Source organism: Balaenoptera physalus (genome assembly GCF_965194825.1).
Source record: "Balaenoptera physalus genome assembly, chromosome: 14".
NCBI classification, from domain to species: Eukaryota; Metazoa; Chordata; class Mammalia; order Artiodactyla; family Balaenopteridae; genus Balaenoptera; species Balaenoptera physalus.
The window spans coordinates 51428225-51450596 of NC_138893.1; the positions used below are offsets into that span (position 1 = coordinate 51428225).

At 43.5% G+C, this 22372-nt stretch overlaps 2 protein-coding genes across 6 annotated transcripts in view; one reads left to right on the plus strand and one right to left on the minus strand.

The window, feature by feature from the left end:
* Nucleotides 1-5795, plus strand: part of DNMBP (dynamin binding protein) — a 149314-nt gene extending 143519 nt beyond the window's left edge. The window contains exon 18 of the mRNA XM_082425075.1: nucleotides 5138-5795. Coding sequence (XP_082281201.1) covers nucleotides 5138-5353 — 216 coding nt within the window. The 3' untranslated portion in view covers nucleotides 5354-5795. The remainder of the gene's footprint in view (nucleotides 1-5137) is intronic.
* The window catches only part of ABCC2 (ATP binding cassette subfamily C member 2), a 291675-nt gene that overhangs the window by 233783 nt on the left and 35520 nt on the right, over nucleotides 1-22372 (minus strand). The window contains exons 18-29 of one of the 5 annotated variants that reach the window (XM_082425080.1): nucleotides 19508-19675; nucleotides 16784-16964; nucleotides 10940-11060; nucleotides 10528-10660; nucleotides 9641-9860; nucleotides 9337-9491; nucleotides 7524-7679; nucleotides 5816-6015; nucleotides 4203-4329; nucleotides 2510-2611; nucleotides 1926-2069; nucleotides 928-1086 (exon numbers count right to left, since the gene is read on the minus strand). In XM_082425080.1, coding sequence (XP_082281206.1) covers nucleotides 928-1086; nucleotides 1926-2069; nucleotides 2510-2611; nucleotides 4203-4329; nucleotides 5816-6015; nucleotides 7524-7679; nucleotides 9337-9491; nucleotides 9641-9860; nucleotides 10528-10660; nucleotides 10940-11060; nucleotides 16784-16964; nucleotides 19508-19675 — 1866 coding nt within the window. Of the gene's footprint in view, nucleotides 1-927; nucleotides 1087-1925; nucleotides 2070-2471; nucleotides 2623-4202; nucleotides 4330-5815; nucleotides 6016-7523; nucleotides 7680-9336; nucleotides 9492-9640; nucleotides 9861-10527; nucleotides 10661-10939; nucleotides 11061-16783; nucleotides 16965-19507; nucleotides 19676-22372 lie in introns of those variants that run through there. The other 4 variants (XM_082425081.1, XM_082425082.1, XM_082425083.1 and 1 more) reach the window with 4 other exon arrangements.

Sequence of the window (22372 nt, forward strand, 5' to 3'; positions counted from 1 at the left end):
CAAGAAAGTGAGCGGGACTGGTCTGAGATGGAAAGCTGGTTAGTTAGTGGTCCAGCTTCTCCAAGATTTCCCCGCTGAAGGCTTGAGCTAAACACGGGGAGTTAAACACAGCATTAAGAGAAGTCCTTGGTTTTGTTGTTGTTTTTCATTCTGAAATTCATTTATGGATTTCCAAATTTGCCTTAGCATCCCTTAAAAAGATGAGAGGAACGTCCCACACCCCCAAATGAAAACTCATGGTTTGGAGGTGGAGGGATCAGGGGCAGGCAGGGGAAGGGGTCATATAGTTACAAGAGAAGAATTTCTTACGCTCTTGGAGAGGCTGGAGAAAAGAGTGTAACAAAGGGAGCAAACACCAGACAGACCAAAGCCACCCCAGAGACTTGGCTGCAGCAAGCAGAGGACAGGTTCTGATGAGGACCCACATACCCCGAGAGCCTCCAGGGCAGTCCTTGTTAGGGAGGGTCTGGAGAGGAAGCTGCAGGGAAGACTTTCTTGCTGGTGCACTAACCATTCCGCTTACTGGCAAAAATTGCCACAGATTCCCTCCGCTCTCTTTTAACCATATCAAATGGGGAGTACAAAGCTTAATAGTTTCAACCTTCAGCAGCAAAACTGCTAATGCTGATTGCAAAGGTCCTGCAAACCATGATGGGCCATAGAAATGCTAATCAATCATCTGCTCCATTTGACTTCTGCTGTGTTGCTGCCACCTACTGGTTAGATACTGACAGTCACACAAGCATATTACCAAAAAATGTAAAACTTATTTTTGTAAGTTCTGGAAGCAATGTGTCTTAGGGAACTAGCTTAGGTATCCAGGTAGATGGCAGAAATGACGCCACCAAATGAACACACATCAAGAAGAAGGTGCACATGTTTCCTGTAGAACAAGCTGCATGTGACAGAGTACATCCTACAGCTCACCTGGGGGATGATGGTCAGTTTCTCTCGGAGGTCGTGGAGCCCAATGGAAGCAATATCTACCCCATCAATGGTGATCTGGCCTCCTGCAGCCTCTAGGATTCTGAAAAGGCTGTTTGTCAGGGATGATTTCCCAGCTCCTGTCCTGCCCACCACGCCAATCTGTAAATACAGTTCCTTTGCATGTTAGTTCACCATGTAATTATTGAGGGCAACAATTTAGCCTGGGACATTCATAATCACAGGTGGAAAAAGACAGTGACTGGCTACTCCATCTCTAAGATGTTAAACTGATTTTGGTTTTGGTGGGGAAAAAAGTACCTGGATGTCAGAAAAGGATGGCTTTCCCATCCTACCTCCTAACTTGTTGCTTGCTGAGAACTACATTGACTGCTGGAAATGTACACATCTGTTGCAGTTATTCTCGGAAATTATAGATTTTTTAAAAAATCCTTGTTAAAAGTGAGGAGAAGGGAAGGATTGGGTCTGACATCAGGTCTGAGAAGCAGACCCTGCCCTGGACCTGAGCATCAGTACCCAGACATTTTTTTGGCCCTGCATCAGACCCCAAGTCCTCAGAGAACAAGAAAACCATACCAGGACTTTGCAGACCAGAAGGAGAACTAGGCCATTCTCTCTGCAGGGACAAACCTCCACACAGCTGTTCCCACCAGTTCCTTCCCCAGGCCGGTGCTTCCTGACTTCCCCCCTCTACAAGCTTTGGCGCTTACAGGAAATGAGCTCAGTCAGCCACAGGAGGAGAGGATGCGAACGGGGAGATAGCCTGTAAGGGCTCTCTTGCTCAGCCCTCCCCTAAGTCTGTTTGATCCTGTGTGGATATCCTGCCCTCTGGTGGTGGCGCTGTGTCCCTACACCTCCCCAGGGCAGAGGAAGCGCCCCAACCCTCTCACTTCAACCAGATTAATGAAAGCCCAGAGTCCACTGCTCTCCACCTCTATGTTCACAAGGACTCACCCAGGCCTTTCTTCAGCTCCACCTACCTTCTCCGTGCTCTTAATGTCACAAGTGATCCCTTTCAGTACCAGATCCAGCTCAGGCCGATACCGTACTTGGTAGTTGCTAAACCGGATCTCCCCTTTGCTGGGCCAACCTTCTGGAGGCCTCTTATCAGTCACCCATGGTGCCTGGCAAGGCGACAGGAGGAAAAGTGCTTTACACGGTGACAACTCGCTCAACCGTCCCCACAGGACTCATGTCCAGAACGGTAGCAGTGTGCCAGCCCCCCGTGAGCATCTGCATTGAATAGCCTGAACTCCACTGGTACTTCCAGAAGGGTCCTCCCTTATTCAATTAAAGAAACCCTATCCCACGAGGTTGTCCTGTGCCTCTCCAGAATGAAGCCACTGTTTAACTTGGTGCATCCCAAGACCTGACTTCTCCCAAACCATTACCTATTTTAGGTTTCAAGAAATTAGGTTCTTTCAGTTAGAGCAAGGGAGACTTCCAGAGAACCTTTATGACCCCATGTGAAATCTCTAGATAAGGTGAAGATGCATTCTCAAAGCAGTGGCTTTTTTTTCTTTTTTTTTGGCCTTGTCCCTGGCTTCCTCTGATTCCTCCTTACCTCATTTTCCACGTTTATGTACTCATTTATTCGCTCAACAGCCACAATGTTGGTCTCTATTTCTGACGTCATCCTCACTAGCCAGTTCAGGGTTTGTGTGATCTACAGAAAAACTGGAAGACTAAGGATCATCTCAGGCTCAGAAACCAACCCAACCAGTTAAACCACAAGGTCAATCTAGTGCCTACTCTGCACGCAGCACTATGCCCGGCTCTACAAGAGAGCAAGGAGAAGTATAAGAGAAAATCCGCACCTCCTTGGGGGAGGAAATGAGGCCGGTGCATTGAAAGGTGGGAGGACAGTTCAGTGCTCAACTGTGTGGTGCTCACAGGAAAGGCACTACTAGCTTGGAGTGGCCTAGGGCCAAAGCTGAGGCTGGAGAGGCTGGCCGTTGGTGCAGGTCTCCTGCCTGTAAGCCCTTAGGGGTTAGGGGTGGCACTCTACCAATGGGGAAAGCATAAGGAAAGACACAGGGTAGGAGAAGGCCTTCCAAAAAACTGCCACCTCTCTCTGCTCTCAACAACAGCTCCATTGAGAACCCAGCCCTCAAGGTGGGACATCCACATGGACCCTTGTCCTCTGTTACCCCAATAAACTCCAGGTGCCTTCCTGCCATCACAGAGATAACATCTAACCACTAGGAAGATGACTGTCATGATCTGGGCCAGAGTCCAGGGAATCTGTGGGTTACTCAGAGGCAAGCTTCTCACATGCAAGCTTTCTTCAGGCAAAAATGTAGTCCTGGCACGTACACACAGGGAATCTCTGTAGAGCACATGGTGGTTGGAGAGAGGGAGGGCACAGGAGGCTGGGGACTACAAGTAACCACTTGGTGAAGCCTGGACCATATGAATTGTTGATATTTGAATTCTTTTGTTTTGGTTCAATATAATAGTTCTCTAACTCTTTGCCCCATCTGTCCTATGTTAATAAGCCTAGAAATGAAGGGATGAAAGGGCAGTGGCACAAGGAACCCAGTGATTCTGGTAAATGACAGAGTCCTTTTGGGTGTCCTGCCATGATCACCTTGGGCCTTATTAACGCCAACTGAAAATAGCACCATATAGAGCCTGCTGGTAGCTATGCAGACCCCCAGTATATTAGTTCAGAAAGAGTCCACAAAAGCTGGCTAAATGACTCATTAAATGAGTATCATTCATTAAACATTTACCATAGTGCCAGTCACTGAGTGGTAGGAAATAACATCTGATATCTATCCCTTAGTCAAACGGGGGATGCATTATATAGTTCTAGTAGACTCTATATTCTTTATTAAAATTAACTCCAATTATTCTGTGATTTAACAAAATAAACATCGAAGTTATGTGTTCAGAAGACTTTCTGGTTACTGCTGTATTATAATAGAAACTCATTTATTTTCTCTTTTGATTATAATCAAGCAAAGAGACAGGAAACTATTAGATCGAATCATCTGAGATTGCTTCCTTAACTACCCAGGGCAAGAAAATTTATGTCCAGTTTCCCAGATGACACTGGTACCTACTTAGAAAGGGAAAGGAGCCTGTCCATGGGTTACACAATTAGTAAGAGATGGAGCCAGGGTTTGAACCTCAGTCTCCCCTGGTCGCTCTGGATCTAGAAAGGAATCAAGAGCACAGACTCCACGGTATACCCTAGACTCCATTTAAGAATAATGCATGAATTCAACCAAACTCCCAACCTTCAGACTCACACTGAGTGCATTGGACAGAACAAAGCCCACAGTGTCCCCACTTAGGGTATCTCTATAAATAACCATCATCAAGGATGAAAAGAAGACGATCAGGTTCCCAATCAGCTCCAGACGAACTGCAAGCCACCTGGAGGGCAAGAGAACCAGAGAAAGAGGTGTCACTGAGAGGTGTCCTCTTCCTTACCTTACCCAGCAACCTAGGTGTTCCTAGAACATTCTCAGAGGGCTTGAGTTGGTAGGGCTGCGTTCTTAGGAGGTGCCTCAATTTGACTACGCCATGTGTTCCTAAAGTCTTTTAAATTGGATTTTAGAAAATAAATTGCATTTAAAAAGATACTAGAAGAGTTTGCTAAACTAAGGGAATCCTTTAGTTCAATGTCTCCCAAACTTGCCAAATCATAAGAATCATCTGGTGGCAATTGTTAAAAATACACAAATTCATGCAAAGAATTCCTGGACTCTTCCCCAGGAGATTCAGGGAATGGGTTTTAGGAATCTGCATTTTAACAAATGTTCCAAATGAGTTCTTTTGATTAGGCATGGGAAACAACGGCATAAAGAATCCAAATGTAAGGTTAGAAAGAAATCACCACGGGAAGGTTCAATGTACCCTGTCTGATTTCATGATTTTAAAAAGGTAGAGAAGAAGCTGGAGGTGGAGGGAAATTAGGTGTGAGCTGATGACAGGGAGGTATGTCGGGCTTTGTAGAGAACTGAATAGTATGTAGATTGATGTAATTTATGAAAACTGACTTTCCCAGTAAAATGTATTTAACTAAATTTGAATAATTCTAGCATGTGTACAAATAAATATGATACATATTTTACAATGGGGGTCCAACAGAAAATTGACTCTTATGCCTGTTTCCGTCTTGGAAAGTATCTAAGATATAACATATCTTCACAATCAAATTTCTGACCTCTCCATGTTCCAGGTAATACTAAGCCTCATTAGCCTGCCCTTCACACCGCAAGACAGTGTAGAAGCCACTCAAGAGTTTTCGCTTCCTGAAAAAGACCTTCCTCCCCCAAGGACACATGACTTCTTGCCAGGGTCTAATGAAGCTGGAGGAATCAAGAATGCTCACCCTTTTTGGATTCAGCTCACAGGATGTGAGCTTTTCATTTCTGTCATCATTGATTTTGCCTAAAATTTCCCAGCTTGCCTCCCTCCAACCTCTGCTTCTTTCACCACCCTACAAAGAGTGTCCTGCCTATGGAGAATCTCACATCCATTCTCAGGGAAGCAAACCGAATGTCCAGTTCACCCAGCACCTGAACAGTACCTGGGTTATCAAATGCTCACAGATGTCATGTGACTTCCTCAATAAACCTGTGAGGTAGGTTGTGTTCCAGCCATTGTACAAACAAAGAAAATGAGATTTTCCTGAGAGGGGTCAAGACAATTCACCCAGCTTGGTAAATGGCAGAGCAGACAGAGGGACCCAGTCTCTGACTCCAAAGCTCATGCTTTCTCCTCTCTACTCACATGACAGGCGTGTTTGGCAAGAGTGAATTTCACAACACTGGCCACGCCTGCCCTCCCACAGCTAATGTCAAAAGTGCAGAACCCCGAAGCACATATTTGGGTGACTATCCAGGGGCAGCCTCACCTGTTGGAGGTAATCCAGGAAAAGACACATTTCTGGTTGGTGTCCGTCGCCATCTCATTGTGCTTTAGAAATCGCTCCTGGTGCTCAAAAGCGCGGATAACAGACAAACCTGACACAGTCTCACTAAAGTGAGAGTAGATTGGGGACCTGGTGACAGAGTCCAGTCGTCTCAGCTGGCGGGAAGTAGCCACATAAAATATCTGGACCCAAAAAAGTGAAGACTCAGTCATACAATCATATCACATATGCTATACCTCTTCCTTCATGGCCGTGACCCAGTATTCTTTACGTTGAGGCCACAGCTCACATCTGAACAGAGAAGCGGCTCTGGTCTCATCTCTGACCAGAGGAGAAATGAGAGAGGCTCAGAGGAAGAGCATGATGGGAAGATCTGGGGTTGGAGGGAACAGAGGAGCACGAAAGCGAGGACACCACACCTCAGCCCTAGAGGTTGGAATTTTCAAACCACGTAAGGATTTGTCAGCCTAATCCGTGTGGTCCCAAGAATCTGCACATATTGTCTAAATGACAGTTTTGCAGTGGTTAGAAAAACAGTCTCTAAAAGATTTTATAAATGCTGCTGGGAACCGAGGGGTGTGGAAAGTGGAGATGGGCAGTAAATGGTCCAAGAAAGGTATGCCAAGGTTTTGATAAAAATTGAATAGAATCAGGTAAGTGACCAAAATTGTGCTTTGACAGTGTGTGAAGGTAAAGATCGTTTGGAGGTGTGTGGAATGCTGAGGGTCTGAGAACTGGAACTGGATGTAATAGCACAGGCTGAAGGGGGAGGTTCAGTGGGGTGGCTTAGTGGTGCTACTAGATTCCAAGAGGATTTGTTGAAACTAGGAAAGAACTGGGCATTTGAGAGTCAGAATTCAAAATGTTATACCTGGACATTTCCTCAAATAATCCTGCCTCTTATTTGTTGGTTTGTTACTGACAAAGATGACGATGTTCCTGAGGAACTCAACACAAACACCAGGGGGTGTCAACTTACCACAGGCCACAAGTCTGCCCTTGACTGAAGGGCTTCAGAATTGTTTTCTCAAGGTGATCAGTTCATCCCAAAGGTAAATGGTGGAACAAGAATTCTCTCCACAGCTTCCCTCCCCTCATCAGTTTTTATCATGGGCGTGGAGCCCCTTGCACTTGCTCTAGTTTTTCTGTGAGGCTTGGCTCTTAAGCTAACTGTGTCCTCAAGAACACACTGGAATTGAGCCTAAACCACCCACAGACACCCCAGTGAAAGGAGAGCTGCCCTGAAGTGAAAAGAGACCGGGCTCCTGCTGAGGGACATCTCCAAGTAGGTAATCCTAAGCCAACCAAGGAAGCAGCCTTAGCACAACTCTTCTAGAAGCAACCAATTACCTTACCATCATGAAGGGTCTTACAGAGCTTCAAGACTTTGTCCAGAGCCAACCTCAAAATAGTCTTGGATCCAAACATAAATATGCCCCACTTAGACTTGCGGGGTGCGGGGCAGCAGTTAAGGTGAGATTGACCGTGAACTTCCACCCACCCATCAGTGCTAACACTTCAGCTTCAGAAAGTGGCCTACGGGCTCCTTGGTATGTTAATATCTGGCTCAATGACGAAGATGCTGGAGAGGGGAGAGTGACTAGCAATAAACACAAGAGAAGAGTCTCAGGAAGGAGCTTGGGCTTTTATAAGTAGAGAAGGAAGGAAACCTAGCCATTTCCAAACCTACCTGAACAGACACATAAATGATGCCAAGAGGGATGATGACAACGACGAAGACTGGAGTGGCCAGGCAGATCATGACCAGGGTGCTGGTGATGCCCAGGAAGCACAAAACCCAGCTGCGCAAAGACGTGGGGAGGGTGTCATCCACCGTGGAGATATCCTAGGGACACATAAGAAGGAGAGAGGGTGTGCTAATGAATTCCTATGACGTTTTACATCTTCTCAGTTCCAGCAGGGAATTTGCTCAGTCACATCAGAATGCAAATAACTATATGTCCAGGGCTGAAAGAAAAAAAGAAATCCTCACCAGCTATTAGTTCTATGCAGATTAATTTTGACCCTTACCTGGCACAGATTCTCCATCTTTCCTTCCTCCACCCCCTCCTTTATCTCCTCTTAAGGGCTCAGTCATCGGCTCCAGAGGACCCTAGGTCTAATTCTCCTTTATGGTCTGAGCCACCTCCTCCGCAAAGCATACTATATAATTAATGACAGTTTCCTTTTTCATGCAAAAGCAGTTAGCAAAATATGACTGTTGCCTAAGTAACTCACAGTAAGATCTCTTTTTCAGAAGATTAATTATATATATATATATATATATATAAAATATATAACAACAGCAGAAAAGAGTGTGCAACATTTGCAAAATTCCTGTGTGAAATCTCCCCATCCAAAATTGTGTACTTTTTTAGGTTTTATTTAAGAGCAGAAAGCCCATTTAAGTTGTCTCCAGTGACATCATACCCAACCATCTTTGTTCCAGAGGAAGGTGACAAGTGGGGGCCTGCCCACTTTTGAAGCAGTCACCATGTCCCCAGAACCTGCCGGTGGGCTGGGAGCTAGACTTTCTGTGTCTGCTCCAAGACCAAACAAATAAGGCCTCAGAGCTCCTCAGACATTTTTTTTAAATGTGCACCCTCTTCTACAAACAGAAGACTGAAAATTCTGTTGGTGATAGTTGAATATTATTCAGAATTGTCTAGTTTCCTCTGTTCCTGAAATTTCCACCTTATGTTCATTGAGAATCAATGACTTCGGTCTGGCCCATGGAAGAGAGCCATCTATATGATCTTAACATTTACTGAGCATCCCAATGCCTAGTACAGTCCTTGGCTCATAGAAGGTACTCAATATATGTTGAATGAATGAATGCTAAGGGTCCCAGAATCTGCAGTCGATGGAGAACCCCATTAAAATCATAGGATTCCACAATCCAGACCTCGTTTACTTATTTTTAAAGCATCAAAGATGGGAGTTTCGGGATGGAGGCAGCGACCAAGCAAAGGGTTGTCCTGCTATCTCTTTTATTCACTGTCACAACTAGTGATAGTGCTTTTACTTGTGTTTTTCCCTCTGCAGAGTAATCCTTCACATCCTGCTTCTGCCACTCACCCATCCCCTACCCCCGCCATCTCCCTGGCTAACTTCTAGAGTTAAGTCCCTCCTTTTCTGACATTTCCCACCCTCAGTCACCCAGGTTGAGCTGGTTTCTTTTCTCTGTCACTCTTTTGTACTCCGAGAATGCCACTGTACACATCGTTGTTACTGGTTTTCCCATATTCTATCATAATCCTTTACTTCCTTGGCCATCCCCCTCATTAGATGGTGAGCTACTTAAAGGGAAAGAGTTGTTCATCCCTGTAACCCCAGGATCCTTAGGACCTCACACAAGGTGTTCAAGAAATATCTGCATGCTGAGTGGACCAAAGAACTGGAACTGCCCAGTGTTGACTAGGGGCACATGAGAATTCTTTCCCTGTCAGAAATAAAAAGATCCTCAGAATATAAACACGTCTTACAGCCCTTGAGATACTTACACCAGCAAACCTGTTCACTATCCGGCCAATGGGTGTTGTGTCAAAAAAACTCATGGGTACTCGAAGGATATTGTTCAGCAGCTGCTTGTGAAGAATGTTTGCTGCATGGACGGAACCATAGACACTCCAGAGATTTGCTATGAGCACAAATATGCCTGGAAATGGAACCAGTTTAGTCAGCACCATGCACAGGGATCCCTGAAGACTTGTGCAGGACATAATAGCAAATTTTTCATGAGTCCAGGCAAAGGACGTGGACCTGACAGACTGTCTCAGAGATGGCTGCCGTAGCCGTCGCACATACCTTGTGCTAATCCCAGAGCTCCATAGACGCCAACTCTCAGGTCCCTCTGAGAGGCTGGATAGTTGGTGCTATTGAAGGTTTTAGAGTCACGGGTCCAAGCACTGAGCCAGAGGTTCGATCCGATAAAAGACACGGAATAGAGCACAAACCCAAAGATAATGAAGAATATCGAACACCATCCTATTGCTTGTAGGTATTTCAGGTAGATGGAGAACTTCACCTGAAAAACCCCCACCTCAATATTAGTAGAGTTCCTAGCGGCTTTTGGTGAGGAGTTACCTAGAATACCAATCATAGGGGGAGTACAGTCCTTTGGAAAGTGGATAGCAGGTGGCAAAATTTGGTAGTCTGTGATCACATTTCTGTACTGGGCCAGGATGATAATCAATGCTGAAATATAATGCAGGGTAAATAACCATCAGATTATTAATGAGCTTCTAGATGCAATTAAGAGGAAAAGATATAAAAACAGAGTGGGACAGATAAGGCTATACCACAGACCTTGGAATCTGTTTTATTAACGTTTAAGTTAAGATCTGAAATTTAAGAGCTTGGTTTTAAGTTTTATTAATTTGAATTGTGTGCTATGAGCTTGATATATTGGTGCTCTGTGGCTCCCGGAATTGCATCTCAAAGCATTTTTGTTTTTACCACATATCATGAAGTGTAGTATGAGGATATTCACAGGAAACATGTCATTCTTCATGGAAATACAATTTGATAAAAAGCCCAGAGCCTCTGCTAACACTTCAATGATAAATTTAAAGACTGGCAAAGCACACAAGACATATCCCTCTGTAGATATGTATTCAAGTCATCAAACTTAAAAATGTTCAAATCCCAAGCCTTATATCACCTCTAATGGTACTTTTTACTGTGGTGTTTACCTTTCCAGTTTGTATGAATTCCTTCTTAATTAGTTTTTGTCCTTTCACTGGTTCTTCCTCCTCCTTCAGGATATTCACATTCCGAGTTTTCAAGTCTTTTAAGGACTTCAGACGCCTGCTACTGGACCTAGAACTGAGAGGTTGAGAGGGGAAGCCTTCCTGAGCAGGTAGATGCGTCCCGAGGGTCTTCTTGCAAGCAGGTGTCACAGTCGCTCTGCTCACATCAAAGTGCATTTCAGAGCAGATGGTCATGGGGGAAACACACCACCCCAACCCTCCTCCCCATGCAGGGAAACAAAAGAAGAGCTGGGAGCGTCCATGTGGACACTCAGGAAAAGTCCACAGAGAAAAAGAGAATGATCAAGTGGAACTATGGAAGTGATGGGGGCTGCCAGCTGAATATATGACCAACCTGCGACTAAATGTTCGATGAAAACTGTTCTCTCTTTTCATGGACAAGGAGGCCACATCTTCAGGGATTTCCTCCACACTGGGCATCAGCCCATAGTCATCTTCTTCACTGTCCTCATTGACTAGGAGACACATCAAAGGTTAGGGAGATAGCTGCATAGAGCTGTCATAGCCCTATGAACAAGAAGAGAAGTCTTTTCTGATCTTGTTGGTCTTAATAAGAGATCCCAGATGTACACACAGGTTGGAATCTTTTACTCCAGAAATACTATTTATTAGGACATCTCATTGAAAAATACCAGGATAAAGGAGAGGTGAGTTAATATTCCACTGGAAGAGAAACGGTCAAAAAGGAGAAGAATATTCCCAGAAGCTTGTAAGTTCCTTTGGAGCAGGAAAGAACTTTTAAGGGTTACAGTAGACAGAAGAGTCATAATCCCCAGAAATGACTAAAAAAGTGAGTGTAAATTTAAAATGTTCTGCTTGAAATTCAAATAATTTGAGAAATTTTATTAATTTAAAGCATTTTAAAAAACATATCCTGGGGGCTTCCCTGGTGGCGCAGTGGTTGGGAGTCCGCCTGCCAATGTGGGGGACATGGGTTCGAGCCCTGGTCCGGGAGGATCCCACATGCCAAGGAGCAACTAAGCCTGGGTGCCACAGCTACCGAAGCCCACGCACCTGGAGCCCTTGCTCTGCAGCAGGAGAGGCCACCGCAATGAGAAGCACGTGCACTGCAATGAAGAGTAGCCCCTGCTCGCTTGCAACTAGAGAAAGCCCTCGTGCAGCAACAAAGACCCAATGCAGCCAAAAATAGATAAATTAAATAAATAAATTTAAATAAATAAATAAAATAAAAAACAAACAAACAAAAAAACATATCCTGAAAATAAAAGGTAAAACAGCTTGGTCTGTGAAAATGGTAGAGTTATGACCTCCAGAAATTGGTACCTCTGTAAAAGCAGTGAGCATACTGGCCAAAAATTGGCAAAATCAAATTTTCCATAACTTTGAAATTAACCAAAGGCTTGCAACAATCCAGGAGCATTTATTTAAGAAAAGTGGCTAAATCTCAGAAAGAACAGTAAGTTCTGTAATAGTTTAATTTACCCTATTCCTATTCCCCTCTCCTTAGATCTGCTGTAGCCTAGAAAACCAACAGCCTCACAATCATTGTAACCATGAAAATCACCAGCCTAGCAGCTGCTGGAAGGAACAGAGTGGGTTCAGAACATGCTCAAAACCTCACTGCTGGAGAATTGTCATTATCTGACCTGTCTGGCAGTTCCCTGGAAAACCCTATTCACAGGGCTTGTCTTTATTGAACCTGACTTGGAGTTGGCTCTAACAGTCAGCAGTAGTTGTTTAACATCACAGCTGCCTGAGGCAGTGGTAACAGCTGGGGCAAAGAAGAAACTGACCAAGAACTTAAGAGGAAAAAAAACCCGGGGAATAAGATATCCATAGGGAGCTTTGATATCTTCAGTTTATTCCTGGCAATCGAGAATGTCATACACATGTGTAGGGTTGCACGCATGCCAACCCAAGAAAGACTTGAGAATGTCCTATTCTCTTACCTCTGGCTTACCTTCAGACTCTGTGCAAGCAGGGAAAAAAGGCTGAGGCAGAGCTATAAATTGCCTGCTGGCATGTTGGACATGTCCACCCCCACCCCCCATCCCCACAGAGCCTCTCAGCAAAGGCTGAGTGACGTATCGGTTCCAGGCAATTGAGGAAATCTCTGTCCAATCATTATCTGACCACTAAGCTAACCAAGCAGGGACTTCTATGGCCACATGAGACAAAGAATGTAGACTTAACAGAATTAGTTCAGGAAACTAAACAGGAGGAACAACAAAAGCAAGCCCTGGTTGAGGATGGAGGGGAGAGAGATCATATTTCCAGAATTGTTACACTATTTAAAATGACCGGTTTTCAGTAATCAAGACAGTATGGTACTGGCACAAAAACAGAAATATAGATAAATGGAACAGGATAGAAAGCCCAGAGATAAACCCACCCACATATGGTCACCTTATTTTTGATAAAGGAGGCAAGAATATACAATTGAGAAAAGACAGCCTCTTCAATAAGTGGTGCTGGGGAAACTGGACAGCTACATGTAAAAGAATGAAATTAGAACACTTTCTAACACCATACACAAAAATAAACTCAAAATGGATTAAAGACCTAAATGTAAGGCCAGACACTATAAAACTCTTAGAGGAAAACATAGGAAGAACACTCTATGACATAAATCACAGCAAGATCCTTTTTGACCCACCTCCTAGAGAAATGGAAATAAAAACAAAAATAACTAAATGGGACCTAATGAAACTTAAAACATTTTGCACAGCAAAGGAAACCATAAACAAGACCAAAAGACAACCCTCAGAATGGGAGAAAATATTTGCAAACGAAGCAACTGACAAAGGATTAATCTCCAAAATTTACAATCAGCTCATGCAGCTCGGTATCAAAAAAACAACCCAAACCAAAAATGGGAAGAAGACCTAGATAGACATTTCTCCAAAGTAGATATACAGATTGCCAACAAACACATGAAAGAATGCTCAACATCACTAATCATTAGAGAAATACAAATCAAAACCACAATGAGGTATCACCTCACACCAGTCAGAATGGCCATCATCAAAAAATCTACAAACAATAAATGCTGGAGAGGGTGTAGAGAAAAGAGAACCCTCTTGCACTGTTGGTGGGAATGTAAATTGATAAAACCACTATGGAGAACAGTATGGAGGTTGCTTAAAAAATTAAAAATAGAACTACCATACGACCCAGCAATCCCACTACTGGGCATATACCCTGAGAAAACCATAATTCAAAAAGAGTCATGTACCACAATGTTCATTGCAGCTCTATTGACAATAGCCAGGACATGGAAGCAACCTAAGTGTCCATTGACAGATGAATGGATAAAGAAGATATGGCACATATATACAATGGAATATTACTCAGCCATAAAAAGAAACGAAATTGAGTTATTTGTAGTGAGGTGGATGGAGTTAGAGTCTGTCATACAGAGTGAAGTTAGTCAGAAAGAGAAAAACAAATACTGTATGCTAACACATATATATGGAATCTTAAAAAAAAAGAAAAAAGAAAAAAATGGCTATGAAGAACCTAGGGGCAGGACAGGAATAAAAACACAGATGTAGAGAATGGACTTGAGGACACGGGGAGGGGGAAGGGTAAGCTGGGACGAAGTGAGAGTGTGGCATGGACTTATTAATACTACCAAATGTAAAATAGATAACTAGTGAGAAGCAGCCACATAGTGCAGGGCGATCAGCTCAGTGCTTTGTGACCAACTAGAGGGGTGGGATAGGGAGGGTGGGATACGGAGGGTGGGAGGGAGACGCAAGAGGGAGAAGATATGGGGATATATGTATATGTATAGCTGATTCATTTTGTTATAAAGCAGAAACTAACACACCATTGTAAAGCAATTATACTCCAATAAAGATGTTTTAAAAAAAAAAAAAAAGACCGGTTTTCAACAAAAAATTATGAGACATACAAGGAATCAGGGAGGTATTGGACTGTACACAGGAAAAAAGCAGTCAAAAGAAACTGTACTCGAGGAAGCACAGATGTTGGACTTACCGGACAAAGACTTAAATCAGCTATGATAAATATATTCAAAGAACAACAGGAAACCATGTCCAAAGATCTAAAGAAAAGTTCTCACCAAATAGAGAACATCTCTATTAGGCCCATTAGCATGGGCCCCTGATCCAATATGTCTGATGTCCTTGTAAAAAGGGGAAATTTGGACACAAATGCACATAAGGTATAACACCATGTGAAGATGAAGGCAGAGATTGATATGAAGGATGCCAAAGAATGCCAGCAAACCACCAGAAGCTAGGAGAAAGACATGGAATAGATCCTCCCCTATTGCCTTCAGAAGGAACCAATCTTATTGACACCTTGATTTTGGACTTCTAGCCTCTTCTATTGTGAGACAATACATTTCTGTTGTTTAAGACACCCAATTTGTAGTGTTTTGTTATGGCAGCTAATTAGGAAATACACAGAGCCAATACTGATATAGGTTACCTTTGCCCTCCTGACCTTCCCTTTATTCTACCATCTTGTAGTCTGTACCTTAAGCCCCAGAACCAACACAACAGCATGCCAGGCAGTGGGGCTTATACAACTTCTCAGAAATGGCCTATCAATGTTTCCCAGAACAAGGGTTTAATGAGCTGTTTTGCAAACTGTCCTTTGTACACAAAAGATAGGATTTTTCAAAGGGGCTCTCTACACATGGGGGTTTATAAACAGAACTTAGAAACTCAGAAACACAAATCAGAAAAAAAAAGTTTAGAATTAGAAGGAGAGGGCTTCCCTGGTGGCACAGTGGTTGAGAATCTGCCTGCTAATGCAGGAGACACGGGTTCGAGCCCTGGTCTGGGAAGATCCCACATGCTGCAGAGCAACTAGGCCCATGAGCCACAACTACTGAGCCTGCGCGTCTGGAGCCTGTGCTCCGCAACAAGAGAGGCCATGACAGTGAAAGGCCCGCGCACCGTGATGAAGAGTGGCCCCCACTTGCCACAACTAGAGAAAGCCCTCGCACAAAAATGAAGACCCAACACAGCCATAAATAAATGAATTTTAAAATAAAAAATAAAAAAATAAAGGTAGAATTAGAAGGAGAAAACTGTCCAGGTTGTGGTGATGTGGTTGACTGAGCAGTAACTCAGGGGTATCCAGCATCAGACACTGCCCTTTGCTTGAGATCTTCAGTCCCCAAGCAGGTGCTTTTTGTTTTCTCCAGGCCTGTTGCGGAGCATATAGACTGATGGAAAGCTCTGACCCCTTCCTTTCTGCTGGAATCCCTGCCCCACTTTCCTGGGCTGGGTCCCAGTCCCTATAGCCCACACCATTGTATTCTTTGTTCCCGCCCTGTCCCCCCAATGCTTACAGACTTCTTGGTTTAGGCTTTTCTTTCCGAATCTCGTGGTTTTAAACCATCACATGTCCTGACCTCAAGGCCTGACTGTGATCCCACTTGCAGGCTCTGTAGTTACTGCCTCTTCGGATTGACTTTTGGAATAACCCTGTACCCTCCAGATCTTGCTTTCTCAGTCCTGACCTCCTGCTGATAATTGCTACCTGAAGCAGATACCCAGAACCATGCACAGGACTACTGCTGGCAGGTTCTTGGGAAGGACCCCAGAGACCAGGGCTCCATTACTGACTGGGGCTAATCAGCGACCCCAGTGGTAGTGGTATTGGGTAGGGGCTATTCCTGTGGTATACTGTGAGACTATGCAACTGCCATGACTTTTTTTTTTCTGGTTCAAAACACCCAGTGGCTTTTGGTGTATTAGTCAAGATCCCTTTGTTAGGGCTTATCAACAGTTTAGCAGTACATTATTAGTACCAGGTATTGCAAAGCTGTCCAGGAAGTGGTTTTCATGAATTTAGATAGATGGGGTGGAATATGTGACTTGAGTCAATAGAAGCAGGGCATTCCCTAAAAGGGGGCCCCTTGTGCCACTGGTGTCTCTCCCACAAGGGCTAATCACCCCAAACCTCCAGTCATCCTCTAAAGAGTGCCCTTTGATTGCATGTCAGAGACTAGATGAGCAGGATTATCCCCCAGTTTGGCTCAGATATAAAGTTTCTATGTTTGTGTTTCTTTACAGAGACACAAAACACAGAAAGAACAGATATTGGATCTCTGGATAATTCATTTCCCAATTTAGTTCACTGGATACTGAACAGTTCAGGAGGTAAACAGTGGTAGTTTACTACTGCTACCCCTTCCCTACCCAAGTTCTATCCTGTTCCAATCCTCTTCACATACCTGTGGCCTCGTCTTTAGGACCCGTCTGTTTTATGAATGTTTTCAGATTCTTAGCAAACAATCCTTTCTTGGCCAACAGAGTGCTGTAGGATCCCTTCTCCAAGATGGTGCCATTCCCCAAAACCACAATCTCATCCACTTGGGGAAGAAAGTGAATGCTGTGTGTCACCAAGAGTCGAGTCTGTAAAAATAACAGTAAGTTGTGCTGACTACCCTATGTCCACCACGTTCCTTAGCTGACTATTAAAAAGGAAAAACAGAGTCACTGTGGGGCTTTCCTTCAAAATGTGGTCCTGACCACTTGATCTCTTTTACTTCCTCTTTACTTCCCAGCACCTCATCCTAAAACCTGACCCCACGTGTAAGATGAGACTCCTGTCATCATGGATATATTCACGGTTATTTTCCTGTAGTGACAATGAGGTTTGCCCTGCACACGTTTTCCTCCAGCTTCCTGGTAGCCAAGAGTTGGGCTTAGGGACGTCACTTGAGATCAAGGGCTATCAATATAATTGAGGCATGCAAAACTAACTGCCCCCTCACTAAACAGGTAACTGATCTAACAGGAACTGCCCAGATTATTTTAGTATGTTAGAATCATTATAGGGCAAGAAATTGTGTCTTTGGCCCAGGCCCTCCCTGGCGTGGAAGATTTGGCATCCCTTGTATTCTTGTCTATTTATGGACTACATTGACTACTGAAACAGGGATTCCACTCAAAGAAAGATAAACACTCACAGATCAGTAATGAGACTCAGATAGGCTCCAGGGGGTTGAGATGGGCCTCTAGAGAGACAGCCCAAGCCCACTGCCTCTGCTCTCTACTTCACAGCCCCACGGACACTAGGTTGCTCTTATCAGGAAGACTTGGGAGATGCTCATCCTTTGAGTCTCAGCTCAAAGCCAGCTCTTCTGGTAGCCTTTCCTGAATCCCCAGGCAAGAACTGGGCATTCCTCCAGTGTTTCCACGGTAGTTTTATATTCTGCCATTAAAAATGATTCTTGTATTATAATATTATTGTTTGCTTTTTGGTATGTCTGCCAATTCGATTGTAAGTTACTTGAGAGCAGGGATGAGACCTTTTCATCTGTGTGCCCAGTCTTTGCAATGAACCAGGCCCAGGGTGGGTATTCAGTTCATGAATGAATGGAGCCAATTAGCCTTAAGGACAGAAGTCAGCACCAGGCATAGGAGGGAGAGTGAGTTCCTGCTGACTCACTGATCCAAGAGAGAGGCAAAAGGCCTCAGTGGGACAGCAGCCCAGTCAACCCTGCCACCCTCTGACTGGCAGCATTCAAAAAACCTTGAAGGGAAAAGGCCAAACACAGATGGAGTGCTGACAGCCCTCACACTAGACTTGCTACTGGTGAGAAGCATACTCAAACCCTCAAGGGGCTCTGTCAGCCCCTCTCCCATTCAGCCTACCGTGCTAACTTGCCTATGGTAAGGAAAGTCTATGACCAGCTCCAGTGACTTGCTCTGGCCACTTTATCTGTACTATCTCACAGGGGCACTGCAAGAATCAAATGAGACAATGCAATCAAAGTGCTTAGCACAGGCCTGGGACACAATGAATACCCAAAACATATAGGCTTTATTTCTATATTCAGGTTGAGTCATCCTTTCCAGGCATAGTGCTCTTACATCCTGCAAGAGTTCCAGGAAAGTGCCTTCTTAGAGTAGAGCTCTAATAGCTGCAGGATGACCTGTGTCCCAGCAAGGTAAATTGTTGGGTCCTCTGGCATGTTTTCTGTCACCAACCAATTCTGCGTGTCCAACAGTTCAATCCTGACACCAGCTACCCAGAAACCCACAGCTACCCAGAGCCCACAAGACTGCCCTGACTTCTGATGCTAGCCGAAAGTCTTGGATCCCACCCATACTTCTGACCAACTAGCTATAAATTGAGGATTTCCATGGCCCCCTCCTCAGGTCTGATAATTTGCCAGAATGGCTCATAGACGCCAGGAAAATACTTTACTTACTGTTTACCCGTTTATTACAAAGGATACAACTCAGGAACAGTGAAATGGAAGAGATGCATAGGGTAAGGTTTCGGGGGTGGGGTGCTTGTGCAGAATTTCCATCTCTCACCAGGTGTGCCACCTTCCCAGCACCTTAATGTTCTCAGCAATCTAGAAGCTCTCTGAATCTCCTTATTCAAGAATTTTTATAACACAATCTCCAGCCCATCCTCCTCTCCCCAGAAGTTGGTATGTGGGGCTGAAAGTTCCAATCCTCCCATCACTTGGTCTTTCTGAGGAACAGCCTTGTCCAGAGGCTATCTAGGGGCCCCTCCATAAGTCACTCATTAGCATAAACTCAGGTATGATCTAAAGGGGCTCAATGTGAATAACAAAAGACATTCTTAGTATCACTCAGGAAATTCTAAGGGTTAGCAGCTCTGTGCCAGGACCTAGTGAAAAAGACCAAATATATTTCTTATTATACCACAGATCTCAAAGGACTTTTTATCATAATTAATCATCCTAAAAGGCTCAATGTTGGAGCCAGAGAATAAGGCTCAAATTAGCCAGTTCCCACATAAGCTATGATCTCAAGATGGGAGCCCTCACCAAATCATCTTCTGGGAGACCAGTCAGACACTGTATCTCCTCAGCAGCCCAGGGGGCAGGTAAATAAGGAAATCTGCTTCAGTACCCAGCAGTCCTAGGAGATGTGTGCCCCTCCTCACGTCTTCATCACTTTAAATAATTTCTCACCTTGCCTTTCAATAGGCCATTGGGACCCAAGACCTTATTAAAAATATGTTTTCCCACATGAGCATCCACGGCTGATAGGGGGTCATCCAGAATATAGATGTCTGAATTTTGATAGGTAGCTCTGGCCAGGCTGATCCGGTGCTTCTGACCCCCACTGAGATTTATACCCTGAAGAAGAAAATAATTTCTATTAAGTACTGAAACTGAGTCCCACTAAAACTGAGTTCCTCTGCTGAATTTATGATTAACATCTCTAACCAAAACTTCATGCCCTTTCTTGTCCCATACCTGTTCCCCTCAAGGGAGTATAAAAGAAAAGGGGGAAATGAAACCAAGCAGGACACTGCGGGGCCCTCCTGTGTACAAAACCCCCTCTGTGTCCCCCCTTTCTTGTTTGTAGAAAAAAGCTTTAGTCTCCTAGGCCTTCCCTGAGTTCCAAGGAGCAGACTTAAGCAGTTACTAACTAGGGAAGGGATGGAATGCAGAAACAAAGGAAAGGCAGTCAAGAAACAACAGTTCAACTATAAAACAGAGTCCTAGCTCCTCTTCAAGGGGTATATGTAACAATTAGATGCATATCGTTGAATTGTTCTGCAGAAACTAAGACTCTCACCCAGGTGGAGGATGGTGACTACATGTTGACCACAAGCACTTAGACTCCAGACTGGTTGGAACCAGAAGGTTGATGATTAAGATTCCTGAAACATCACCCTGCCACTTTACCACCAACCGATCAGAAGAAAGTCTACAAGATGCAACCCTCACCCCAAATGTTGCCTTTTAAAACCATTCCCTGGGGAATTCCCTGGTGGTCCAGTGGTTAAGAATCTGTCTTGCCAACATTAAACACACCAACATTCGAATTATAGGGGTCTCAGAAGAAGAAAAGAAAAAAAAAGGGACCGAGAAAATATTTGAAGAGATTATACTTGAAAACTTCCCTAATATGGGAAAGGAAATAGTCAATCATTCCAGGAAGTGCAGAGAGTCCCATTCAGGATGAATCCAAAGAGAAACATGCCAAGACACATATTAATCAAACGATCAAAAACTAAATACAAAGAAAAAATATTAAAAGCAGCAAGGGAAAAGCAACAAATAACATACAACGGAATCCCCATAAGGTTAACAGCTGATCTTTCAGCAGAAACTCTGCAAGCCAGAAGGGAGTGGCAGGACATATTTAAAGTGAGGAAAGGGAAAAACCTACAACCAAGATTAATCTACCTGGCAAGGATCACATTCAGATTCGACAGAGAAATTAAAACATTTACAGACAAGCAAAAGCTAAGAGAATTTAGCACCACCAAACCAGCTTTACAACAAATGCTAAAGGAAGGACACAGGGAGAGGAAAGGGTAAGCTGGGACGAAGTGAGAGAGTGGCATGGACATATATACACTACCAAATGTAAAATCAATAGCTAGTGGAAAGCAGCTGCATAGCACAGGGAGATCAGCTTGGTGCTTTGTGACCATCTAGAGAGATGGGATAGGGAGGGTGGGAGGGAGATGCAAGAGGAAGGAGATATGGGGATATATGTATATGTATAGCTGATTCACTTTGTTATAAAGCAGAAACTAACATACGATTGTAGAGCAACTATACTCCAATAAAGATGTTAAAAAGAAAAAAAGTGAGGGGATGGAAAAAGATATTCCATGCAAATGGAAATCAAAAGAAAGCTGGAGTAGCAATTCTCTTATCAGACAAATAGACTTTAAAATAAAGACTATTACAAGAGACAAAGAAGGACACTGCGTAATGACCAAGGGGTCAATCCAAGAAGAAGCTATAACAATTGTAAATATTTATGCACCCAACATAGGAACACCTCAATACATAAGGCAAATGCTATCAGCCATAAAAGGGGAAATTGACAGTAACACAATCATAGTAGGGGAATTTAACACCCCACATTCACCAATGGACAGATCATCCAACATCAAAATAAATAAGGAAACACAAGCTTTAAATGATACATTAAACAAGATGGACTTAATTGATATTTATAGGATTTTCCATCCCAAAACAACAGAATACACTTTCTTCTCAAGTGCTCATGGAACATTCTCCAGGATAGATCATATCTTGGGTCATAAATCAAGCCTTGGTAAATTTAAGAAAATTGAAATTGTATCAGGTATCTTTTCTGACCACAACGCTATGAGACTAGATATCAATTACAGGAAAAAATCTGTAAAAATACAAACACATGGAGGCTAAACAATACACTACTAAATAACCAAGAGATCACTGAAGAAATCAAAGAGGAAATAAAAAAATACCTAGAAACAAATGACAATGAAAACACAATGACTCAAAACCTATGGGATGCAGCAAGAGCAGTTCTAAGAGGGAAGTTTATAGCAATACAATCCTACCTCAAGAAACAACAAACATCTCAAATAAACAACCTAACCTTATACCTAAAGCAATTAGAGAAAAAAGAACAAAAAACCCCCAAAGTTAGCAAAAGGAAATAAATCATAAAGATCAGATTAGAAATAAATGAAAAAGAAATGAAGGAAACAATAGCAAAGATCAATAAAACTAGAAGCTGGTTCTTTGAGAAGATACACAAAATCGATAAACCATTAGCCAGACTCATCAAGAAAAAAACGGAGAAGACTCAAATCAATAGAATCAGAAATGAAAAAGGAGAAGTAACAACTGACACTGCAGAAATACAAAGGATCATGAGAAATTGCTACAAGCAACTATATGCCAATACAATGGGCAACCTGGAAGAAATGGACAAATTCTTAGAAAAGCACAACTTTCTGAGACTGAACCAGGAAGAAATAGAAAATATGAACAGACCAATCACAAGCACTGAAATTGAAACTGTGATTAAAAATCTTC